Source organism: Crotalus tigris, unplaced genomic scaffold (genome assembly GCF_016545835.1).
Source record: "Crotalus tigris isolate CLP2741 ecotype Arizona unplaced genomic scaffold, ASM1654583v1 scf7180000017771.5222438, whole genome shotgun sequence".
NCBI lineage: Eukaryota > Metazoa > Chordata > Lepidosauria > Squamata > Viperidae > Crotalus > Crotalus tigris.
Window position 1 is genome coordinate 4481227 of NW_024096622.1, and position 12276 is coordinate 4493502.

The following is a 12276-nucleotide window of genomic DNA, read 5'->3' on the forward strand; positions in this document are numbered from 1 at the left end:
AATTGAAACTGAAAGATTATGGCAAAATTGGCCATGGTGGTCCCAGTGGTTATCATCATACTGAGTGCCATACCCAAAAATCTTGGATGGCATTAGAAAATCTACACCTTGACAAAATTTCCATTTGACAATTGCACGCTGCTTGGATCTATCTGCACATATATTATACCAATACATTATGATTTCCTAGGTTTTTGGGAAGAACTCAGTGAATATGAAGGCCAACACCAGCCGAAGAACTGGCAGATGTGAATTCACATTTTTATGTTTATAATAATAAAATAACATCAAGAGTAAAGTTTGTTAAACCCAGACTTCTTGTTCTACAGAATGTCTCCCTAAAAATACCTGCATATTTACCCATACTAGTGAAAGCAAAATAATTCACTTGATGAGATATTTTACTCTAAAATTTAAGGATATGTTCTTGGTGTTATGGTTACTGTTTGGGGGAGAGGATGAAATTTGCCCATTAACTGAATGGCTGGAGTGGTAATGTAATCCTGATAAAACAAAAGAAAAAGTCAGATGGGGCAGAAAGCCCTAAGGGCATCAAGGGAAGTGACTTTGGGCACATTTAACAAGAAAGTTCTAGCATGCTATTGGCAGAGTTCACTTGGGCTGAGACATTCTCTTGTAGGCAGTGAGTCTAAAGGCAGCATAAATATCAGAGTCAGAAGTAGTTATCTGAAGACTACAACTTTTCCTCTTTGAAAAAGCACTGATTACTCAGTATATTTGTTTTCATGTTATTTTTGTGTTTTCAATTAGTGCGAGGATTTTTGATTTTCTTGTTTAGTTAAGAAGTTGTGTCCGACTCATTGTGACCCCATGGATCATAGCACAACAGGTTTCCTTGTGCTCCATTGTCTCCCAGATTTGTCCACATTCATATTCATTATGTCATGTTCATTGTTTTATTTTGATAGCTAACCATGTTTTACTGGAGAACTCATTTCAATGCTTTGTTTGTAGGAACTGGGCAAACAACAGGAAAACTTGAAAGATATTGGTGAAGACTTTGGAAAAGAATATAACTTTTCAGAGTCAGAGCTGGGAGGCTTTACAAAGGACTTCTCTCCTCCTCCTCAAGACCAGCCTCACAAGGACAGTGGTACAGAGGGCCCATCTTATTCTTATGATGCCAAAGGACTTTTTCAAAGTGGTGGGAGTGGAGATGCTACTGCAAGTCAGAATCCCATTTCTTCCAAAACAAATACAAAGCTATTTGAAGGCTTTAGGGACCCCGGGAATCCTTTTGTCTTTGGGCAAATCCGGCCTTTTCACCAAGACCATTCCCCTGTTGGTGGATTAACAGCTGAAGACATTGACAAAGCTAGGCAAGCTAAAGCAGATCCACAGCAAAAGCCTCACAAACAGATGGTAAGTAAGCAACAGTATTTCAGGGAAGTGGAAAAGCTTCTGGTACAGCAACCTTTATGTGCCCACTCTCCCTGTTTAACTCTTTGTTACTTGGTGTCTGGGTTGTGTTGGGAGATATATGGTAATTCCTATTGTTTTTAATTAACAAACTTTTGGGTTTTCTTATAGACCAATTCATATAGTGTGAAATATACTGAGGAAAACTAACCCCTTTGTTATATTCATGTCGTATAAGTAAGCGATATTGCTATTTATTTAAGGTAAAGGTCCTATTAACGTATTAGTTTATTTGACAAATTTCTAGCTGGTTTCTATCTTGGAACTCTACTGTGCCCTGCCCTTTTTAGGGAAATAATATGATGTGTGAATCTGCTTGTTGCTTGTTTATATGAATTTATTTTCTTTTTGATTGCATGTTCCTGGAATGGACTGACAGAGAGATTTTAAGTTAAGATAAATGTGCACAGATTTGTTCCTAACTTTTTCACATATGAATCATGCACATTTCTAAGATTCTTACTACACTTTTTTAATTAAAAAACCCTCTAAACAGCTGATTAATATATCTTGAATTGGTATGTTTTAAAAAATATTTTTATTGATGTTTTTGTGGTATACTATCTTTGAAGTCTTGGCAATCAAACCTCAGAATAGGGAGAGCTTAACATAATTTAGTATTTTATTTAGTTCTGATTTTCTAAGCTATATGTATGTGGATGTCCTCTCAAAATTAGTTCAACTTTCCTAACAACCAGACATTTGTTTAGAAAGGTCATGATATTGCCTAGAAATAGACAGCTTCTTTTTAACATTTAACAGGTGTTCATCTTTCATTTGCTGGACATTTGATATTTTGCTAAATTGTTGGAATGATTAAGAAGCTAAGATTTGTTAGTTGTTTTTCTTTTGTCCATGAAATTAAAAGGCAAACAGGTGCAGCAAAGTTTGCTTATAATTGCTTTGGATTTTTTTTAGAAGAGACAATTCTGTTTATTCTGTACCCCCAAATATATTGTGATTCAGTCCCTATAATTTCATTGGCCATACTTGGTTGGAATCATGGGAATTGAAGTCCAATAGTCCAAAGAAGGAGCACATTAAGTTAAGGAATGCAGCTTCAAAGGACACCATTGAATAGAATATGTTATAATCACTGCAAAGAACTGAATGATTATGATATTCAGGAAATGACTTGAAGTATACATTACTTTAAAACAAAAATACTATTCTACTGAATTGAAAAAAAGTAAAAAAAATGTATGAAAATCAGTTTTAGAGGAAACTCTCCTGGCGTCTCAGAGCTTCTGGCTGTGATAATGCCCATCTGATGTTTTAGTTTACAACAGGTATGTCAAACTGCCGGCCCGCGGGCCAAATGCACCACGCCAAAACCGCACCCACTCAATTGCTGGCAATGGGGAAAAAGTCCCGATATGTCACGCGACATGCCTGGTCTACATGAAATGAAGACTTGGGGGCAATGCAATGTTTTATCCCACAGAAAGCAAAAAGAAAAGAAAAAAAACAAGACATACAGCTGACCAAATTACACCCAAGAAAGGCCAATTTCTGCCTAAAGTGGATACATATTAAAATGGAATTTGAAGTTGACAGCAGTGCTTATTTTCATTAAGTGAAGGCAAATAACCACAATACCTTGTTCATTTTTGTTTTTTACAGAACAAAATATGCATAAAACAAGATATTAGGGTAGGGGAAACAAAGTGCTTGTATAAATGGCTGAGTTTCTAATAGTCTCATGAATTGGTGAACAGATGTAAAAATCGGGTAGATAAGAGTAGCTGTGTGTTGCTTTAATTTTGAAATAATGTTATTTGTGTGGTAGAAGTTCCTAGCATTAGGTGAGGAAACTCTATTTTAGACCACCTGCTTGTGAAATATTTTTTTTATTGTTTATTAGCAGATCAAGCATCTGTTTATGCTTTTTTTAAAAATCTTGCAGCTCAGTGAACGTGCCCGAGAGCGAAAAGTGCCTGTAACTCGAATTGGAAGACTTGCTAACTTTGGAGGTGAGTCTCTTAATTTATAAAAAAAAATGATCTGAAGATGGAAAATTCTGAAAAGACTAAAAGTCTGCATGTTACGTTCAGAGAAAGGGTTGCTCATCTGTTAGATGGCCCTGTGCTTTGGCTCACGGTCTTTGATGAAACAACAAAAGAGGTGGGGGAATGAAGGGTAGAGAGAACTGCTCCTCAAAGCCAGAAAAAAATGGCAAGTAACCATCAATAACAAAAAAATATACATGTACATATTTAAATATAATGGGTAAAAACTCGTATTGAATTAAAACTAATATATTGACAGAAGCCAGGTTCCTAACCATTCAGTAATAAGCCTTCATGAAAACACACACACACACACAACAAACACACACACAGCATTAAAAAATTAAAAAACAATTAAAAAACAAGTTTAAAAAAATACAAAAAACAGAAGAGGATAATGGCCTGGTTTTGAGGGGCTTGGAGCTTATTTCATTTCTGGGAGGAGAAGTTTCTACAAGATGGGCACTGTGGCAGACAAGACCAACCTTTTGAGTTCCACCAGATGTAATTCTCTGGCAAGTAGGACCCAAGATTTACTGAGATTTCTTTTAGGAATCAGTTGAATTTCAGGAAAATCTCTAAGGAAACTTTTTTATTAACACAATTTAATAGATCACTTCTGGCCACCTTTTTTCCCCCTACAACCCCAGTCTTTTGAGGATTTTGAATTAGTTGTAATAATGTATTGATAATACTTCAACTAATACTTTCTATATCAACTCATGTTTAGAGAGGAGAAAAGGTTCTGAGATTTTTCATCTGTAAATTGAAAGTTGGTCTAATACCATGGGAGTTGATAGGCTGGAGAAGCGGGGAAGGAATGTCACCTTTCACCAGGCCTTTTTGGCAGCCAATGTGAAGTGAGCACATATTAGTTAAAAGAGAAGTCTCTCTATTTATGACCTTTCCTCTTTATAGCCAGAGTTGGCATCTATCCTTTATTTTCATTTCTCCCAGATGAGATTTACTTCTCTATATATTTTTGAATATTTCTATTTGCATAACAGAGCGATAAGGAACCTGGCTTTCACTAGGCAAGTTACCACAGGCCACTGTATGTACTATATACTATCCCATGAAACATAAAAGAGTAAACATTTCCTTGAGCCAGTAGTTGAAAGGACTGCATGAGTGCCATTTTTGTTTCTTACCATTTGGGCTTGTAGTATATACTTCCTGTTTGTTGAATATAACCAGGCTGTGAGATGTTTGATATAGTATCAGAAATAAATTCTTTCTGTGGCCGTTGGAAGTCTTTTAGCACTTTTAAAAATATACTGTGTTTACTTTGGCACAATTTTTATGTGACATACATGGATGTGCAAGAAAGTGGAACAGAATATATTGAGAGATCCCTGAGGTTTGTTAGCTTGGGATAAGTTACTGTTATCTAACAACGGTAGCAGTTTAAAACTGTGCGCTGCCCTACATATTTGGTTTCCAGAAAATGATACTTGGGTAGTTAGAGAATGAGAAATATCTTTTTGTATGAAAATATTTGGTTCTTTTGATTCTGGTAAAAAATACCTAGACTGACAATGTGCTCAGATGCATCTTATTTCATTCAGTAGTGCGTCTTGTGGTTATATTAATACTTATTTTTCTGTCCATACATTCTGCAAATTGGGGTTATATCTGTTTCAAACATAGAAAGCACTTTGTCAAAAAAGCATCTGCTGGGCCCTAAAAAACATCTAGAATTGTAATTGTTTTCAAGTTGGTCCTAGTTGGCCTATGTTTTCCTAAACTGTTTGTGGTTTAGAGTTAGCTAATGAAAATATGCTTTCTTCACCTATTTTGGATTTTTACCCTTGACCCTTTTAGCAGGGTGAGGACCTGATAATGGTAATTTCTTCCAAATACATTAGTGTGTTAAATAAAATTAGAGGCAGAGAGGAACATTTATGGAGCACTGAATTGGAACAACAATGGTCATATTTTCTTTTGAAGATGGGTCCCCAACCCCACAGACTGCGGCCCATTTTTGGGCTGTGGCCTGTTTGGAACTGGGCCCGTGAATGGTGGGCCAGGGTGCATGCGCGTGTGCGCTGGCCCACCGCTTGTGCAAGTTGAGTTGCATGTGTGCACATATTCCCCTCTCTCCCCACCAGGCCTCCAAGCCACAAAGTGGGGACCACTGCTTTAGACAAAACATAGGTTGCTGTTTTGTCTTGAACCAATACAAATTGGGGAGAGGAAACAGCCACACAAATAGGTTGGAATTATTATTTGACCAGATTTTTAGGACAGCATAAAGCTTTAGTTTACCTGATTCAGAAATGTAGAAAATTGTGATACACTTGTAATATGCTTCAGGCGAGAACTAGTTTAGCCCTGAAGATGCTACTTAGTCTGGTAATGAAATATTTGCAAGCAAACATCAAAGCTCATAGAGCACTCAGCACTTCATAATTTAGCCCTTTTCACCCATTTTCAAAAGGTAAACTTTCCTTATTCTTTGTGATTACATTCTTTGCAATGCTCATTTTCTCAGTGTACACATTGTATGGACACATTGCACAAGGTAAAAGAAGAAGAGAACAGTCACCAGCACGGTGGATGGGATTCTGTTACAGTGGCAATGAGTTTACCATTGGAAGACTTGAAAGAATAGGCTAGGGACAGATTATCATGGAGAAAAACTATCTATGTGATTACTACGAGTTGAAAACAACTTGATAGCACATAATTAATCATCAATAATTATCGCACATTGTACTGTACAATAGAATTTTATTATTTTGAAGCACTCATTTTTTATGTGCATTCTCATCCATAGCATCATTTGTTTTTCATTTTACTAAGCTTCTTTACTTTCTACTATTATAACTCCTTATGCCTCTCTGGAATATAATTCTCACTTTATCCCAAGCAGTTTTCATGTTCACTTGCATCCATTTTTCACTCATTCTGTTTGTTGATAATCTTTTAAAACTTTTTCACAGAGGACTTACGTGTTCTGTTTCTATATTCATTCTGTTTTTACTTTGGTTTTTAGAATTTCTTTTTCCCCCAAAATCAGTTTTTTCTCTTTCAAGATTCACTCTTTTTCTTGGAAAGTTCGGGTGGTCTGTGTTACATTGAGAATCCTTCATCATCCTTTTATTTTTCACTGATTGTCTCAGTCTTTCATCGCAACATCCAAATCAGTTAGACTGATTCCTTTCTTTATACACATTAATAGACTTAACATTTAAACCACAGAATCAAAACAATTAGATTTTTCTCTAAGCATCCCCTTTTTCTTACATTCTTTGGTCTCCAAATAATTTGAGATCTGCAGATACATGGCCATGTGGCAATGTCTTGCCTTAAGGAATTTGAGGGATTTAAGATTTATTTATTTATTTATTGATTGATTGATTGATTGATTTATGAGACTTATATACCGCTTTAAGTGCAAGCACTCTCTAAGCGGTGTACACCAGTAAGCAATGTGTGTGTGTATATATATATATATATATATATATATATATATATATATATATATATATATATATATATTTACATTGCCCCCAACAATCTGGGTCCTCATTTTACCTACCCCAGAAGGATGGAAGGCTGAGTCAACCTTGAGCCGGTGAGATTTGAACCGCTGACCTGCTGACCTGCTGAACACAGTCAGCTAAAGATGAGGTTATTTGTGCTTTTTTTAAGCAAAGTAGTAGGCTTTCCTATTGAAGGATTACCTTAGGTAATGGGTAAGGAGGACCCCAGGAAACCTGTGCAATCTTGTGGCCATCTGTGCTCCAAGAATGACTCTTGGGCCTGTTGGCAATTTTTAATTTTTCTGGTAACTGAATTCTAGTTGGTCTTCTTGGAGTACCGTGCTAATGCTCTCAGTCCTCTTTTAAGGGCAATAAGTGTTGTTAATTTTAATGTTTTAGCTTTTAACACCTAATGGTTTAAATCTTTTGTTTTGTATGACTATTTGTGACATTGTAAGCGACCCAGAATTTCTTTATAGTGAGATGGGCAGCATACATATTTAATAGAAATAATAAATAAATACAGGTAATAATGGTTTGAATTAATGGCTTCCAAACAAGTCAGTTACAACCTAAATTGGAACTTATGATCATTGCTCTGCCCCTGTGGTCACATGATCATAATTTGGGCGCTTGGCAACTGGCTTGCATTTACAACCAGTTACAGTATCCTGCAACCATGTGATTGCGGTTTGTGACATCAGTGAAGGTTTGTGACATATTTTTAGAACCTAGAAGGTTCAGAATATTTCAGAAGTGTACCAAGAGTATGGTAAACATCCTGCAAGTATTGTATATATTTTCCCTCCCTGAAAAGTACTCTTCAGAAATTATTCTGTTTGTCTGTGTGTGTGTGTGTGTGTGTGTGTGTGTGTGTGTGTGTGCGCGCGCACACACACACACATGTTTGCTTTTGAGTCAATTTTTTGACTCCTAATAATGGCCTGGACAAATCCCTGCAGTTTTCTTGGCAAGGTTGGTAAAATGTGGTTTGCCATTGCCTCCTTCCTGAGAAGGAATGACTGGCACAAGGTTACCCCATTATCTTCATTCTCAAGGCAGGATTAGAATTCACGGTGTTCCAGTTTCTAGCCCGATGCCTTAACAACTATACCAAACTGGCTCCCATAAAAAGGAAATGGTTAGAATTTATATTGAAGTTGAGGAAATGAGGAAAAAGAGTAAGCAGTTCATCTAGTGTACCACGCAGAGGTTTTCATTATGAAACTCCAGGAAAAAACAGCTTGATAATTTTATCAATGCCTTGATAATTTTAAGGCATTGTCTGGCAACTGAGCATGCTCAACTGCAGTCTTCCGCATATACAAAACCAATTGAAATATGTAATGTAAATTTAAATAAAATGTGTGCCACCCAGAGTCTTTGTAGAATTGGGTGGCTTTATAAGTACAAATAAATATTTCCTACAATAAACAGAGTAAGAATAGAACAGAACAGAGCTGGAAGGGACCTTGGAGGTCTTCTAGTCCAGCCCTCTGCTCAAGCAGGAGAACCTATATCATTTCAAGACAAGTGAGTGTCTAGTCTCTTCTTAAAAATCTCCTTGATTTCTGAAGGCAAGCTGTTCCACTGGTTAATTGTCCTCACTGTTAGGAAGTTTCTCCTTAATTCCAGATTGCTTCTCTCTTTGGTCAGTTTTCAACCATTGTTTCTTGTCCTGCCCTCTGGTGCTTTGGAGAATAGTTTGATATTCTCTTCTTTGTGACAGCCCCTCAAATACTGGAATACTGCTATCATGTCACCCCTGTTTCTTCTTTTCTTTGGACTAGCCAAACCCAAGTCCTTACAGTCGTTTTTCATGTTTTAGTCTCCAGGCATTTGATCATTTTAGTTGCTCTTCTCTGAACTTTTTCCAAAGTCTCAACATCTTTTTTGTAGTATGGAGACCAAACTTAGTTGCAGTATTCCAGGTGTGGTCTTACTAGGGTTTTATAAAGTGGTACTAATACTTTGTGTGATCTTGATTCTATGCCTCTGTTTATACAACCCAGGATTGTATTAGCTTTTGTGGCTGCTATTGCACACTGCTGGCTCATAGTCAAGTGATCGTCCAATGCTTAGAACTTAGTCTAATGTTCATTATTATTTTGTGTAAATGTTGCTTAGCAAGCATGGCATGGTTGTATTTATCTCCAATAGTCATAATGGTGAACACTGAAAAATGAGGAAAATTAATGTTTCAGATTTCAGTGATGTGTCCTAGAAAGAATTTCAGTGTCGATATATATGAATACGCATGAAGATGTGACTGTATGCCATTGTCATTTTAACTTACTTCCTCCTTTTTCTTTCTTTGTTCATTTAAGGCTTAGCTGTTGGCCTTGGCATTGGAGCATTGGCAGAGGTTGCAAAAAAGAGTCTTAGATCTGAAGAGCGCAATGGTGAGTTTTTCTTTGTTTGCTGTTAATAAGAGCTCCCAGTTTCTGAACAATCCTTGTTTTTGAGCATGACACGTTATGCAAGCACAGAGAATAAAAACTCTTTGAAATAGTTGTATTAATGGATAACGTGTGAGCATACTTTTTGCTTTTAGCTTTATTTTCTCCAGACATCTGCATTTTTTTTATTTATTTTGAATTAATATTTTAAGAATAATGGTGGTGATGATGCTGTTCATTGAAGGAAGACAAAGAGTGCCTCTTGTTCCTTAGGAAGAATGGGGGGGGGGAGTGACCTATGGACTGAGAATGAGGCATTCATCTTTTGGAAGAAATCTTCTGTGTCTTGGACTTGATCAATGCAGATGTCTAACCTGTTTGCTTAACAAAACATTTGTGCTGGATTGCCTTGTTTTACTGCGACCTTTGAACTTTATTTTGAAAATTGACATATTTTTCCTCTTAGATTTGTGTTTATGTTGATACAGTATATTCTCTGTGTATACACATACACATGTGCACAGATTAAAAATGTAGCTGTTCCTTTTTAAAAGCTCTCTTGTTTGTCTATGAACAGTCAGGTGCTGAAATAAATGTTACATAAAAAGAATCTAAGATAAAGGAACAGAATTATTCTACATAAATTTGTAGCAAGAGGACATTGTTTTACTCAGATTGCTGTCTTACAAGTGAACTTGCCCAATTAAAGTTGATTAAGGTAAGGGGATGTGAAGGAAGTTGGACTTTATTCTGTCCAAGGCACTCATGCTTGACAGGCATAGATAGGATACCATACTTGGGCAAGAAGAAGACTATCATGCAGACATTTTGTTGCCACATTTTGGGCTGCTTACACATATTTGTCACTTTCAGTTACTTCAACAAAGAATATTTCAACGTTGTTAGTGTGTTGGGGTGTTAACTACTAAATAATGGAATACTAAATATTTTGATATATTTTCATAGCAATACTGACCATTAAGCCAGTCTTATGTGACTTTGACAAGACCTTGGTGTTTAATATTTACAGGCTAACTTCTATAGTCATTATGCTAGGTATGGTAGCAAGGAACTAGGTATGTTTAATTTAACAAAGAGAAGGATTAGGGATGACATGATAGCTGCCTTCCAATACTACTACTACTACTACTACTACTACTACTACTACTACTACTACTACTACTACTACACACACACACACACACAAATTAATTAATTAAATTGCTTTCAAATTTACTCTGTTTCCCAGGCCATTCTCTATCTAAATAGATTTTAAAGATTCATAGCTAACCTGCCTGATTTCTCTGCTTCCCTGATGATGATTAAATTAATTAGTTATCATTGATGGTGTTTATATGCTGCATTTTCTTGTATACTCCCAATATGATATATAATTATCAAACAAAAGCACACTGAATTAATAGCAATAAAATGGCATTTAAAACTCGACAATGGATTCCAATTTTTGTCCAAAATGCTGAGTTGGTAACTTGTACAATAGGACTTCTGGGGCAATAGTTGCAAGCTAAGGACAGAGTAGAGTATTTATTACTATCATATCTGAAAGAGTCTTGAGAAGCAGGCATGCATATTATCTGTGTAGTTCAGTATATATTCACTCTACATAAATAAAATAGTAGCTTCAGAAAATGGTGCAAAATTATCTGTGGTCTATCTGAAAATGGTTGGGGAAAAAATGACAAATTCATAAATACAGAATCTGCTGTATTGTAAACTGCACGGATAGAAAGACGAGGCATTCAGTATGAGTACATTCACATCATTGGCAGAATCCTTGAAAGCATGCCTTTGCTGCAGTCTGGTTTCAGCAGACCTTTCCCAGGTCGTTGGTTGTGCAATAGTTCTATTTACATTTTCCTGTTTTCAAACAGTACTTTGTTTAACTGGGCACTCCCCGATCTGAATACAGGCAGAACAAAACTAATTATAAGAAGTTAAGCTTGTTGCTATTAACTAGTTTAAAGTTAAAGAAATGAGGGCAGATTGATCTTATTTCCTGAGAGTTTAAGTAAAAAGAGAAATTAATTGTTTTGTTTTCTACTAATTTGAAGAGCCTTCATACAGAAGCGCCTTAGACATTTTTGGGCAGCTTTCAAGTTCAAAGGCTACTTTTTCTGCCAACTTTTTTTTTTGCCACTGTTATGCATAGCTTACATAACACAACATAATGCCCAAGAAAGAACTATGAATGACTATCATAGGATCCATTTTGAGGCCTGTTTTTCCATTTAGCTCTTTTTTGTCTTACAACTGAATTTTCCACCTGTCTGTTCTGTCATTCATTCCAGAGAGCTTGTGGTTTCCTCCCCCCCCCCAGGGTTGATGTCACCTTGTCAACAAGAGCAACAGGCTTATTTTGTGCTTATAGTTGGGTTAAGACATAGAAGCTTCAGGACTGTGGCTGAAATAATGGATATATTCCCCCCCCCCATTTGAATTCCTTAATAACCTTTTTTTCTCAGTGTATAGTTAAAAAACCACAAAGCAGTCTTCAAATGAGAAAATGCACTTGTAGTGCAACTTTTACTGAAATTAGATGCTGAAAAAAAGAGTGCAGTATTTGCTTCAGAGAAGGCCACACTTTTGCCATCAGTTATGGCAGCCTTCCTCAGTCTGGTGTTTTTTTAAAGGAATGATGGTTTTCAAATATTGCCTTGTGGGCACTGAATTGGAAAGTTGAGTGTTAAAATTCCAGATTCTCATGTTTATAGCCCAGGAACTTGTTAAGAGTTTTGCCAGACAGAAGAGGCACAGAACAAAAATGCTATAAAACAAATATCAAAATAATACAACATTAAATCAACAACTGTCTAATTCCAGGGAACATATTTTAGAAAAGACCAAATTAATTGGAAGAACACATACATGTGTGTAATCTTGATGAAAATAATATTTCACATATTCAAATTCAGTATCTTT

General features: G+C 36.2%; 1 protein-coding gene across 3 annotated transcripts in view; it reads left to right on the forward strand.

Moving 5' to 3' along the window:
* Positions 1-12276, forward strand: part of COQ8A (coenzyme Q8A) — a 48562-nt gene that overhangs the window by 16573 nt on the left and 19713 nt on the right. For all 3 annotated transcript variants that reach the window (XM_039341742.1, XM_039341743.1, XM_039341744.1), the window contains 3 exons: positions 976-1383; positions 3347-3413; positions 9265-9339. In XM_039341742.1, the coding sequence (XP_039197676.1) occupies positions 976-1383; positions 3347-3413; positions 9265-9339 (550 nt within the window). The remainder of the gene's footprint in view (positions 1-975; positions 1384-3346; positions 3414-9264; positions 9340-12276) is intronic.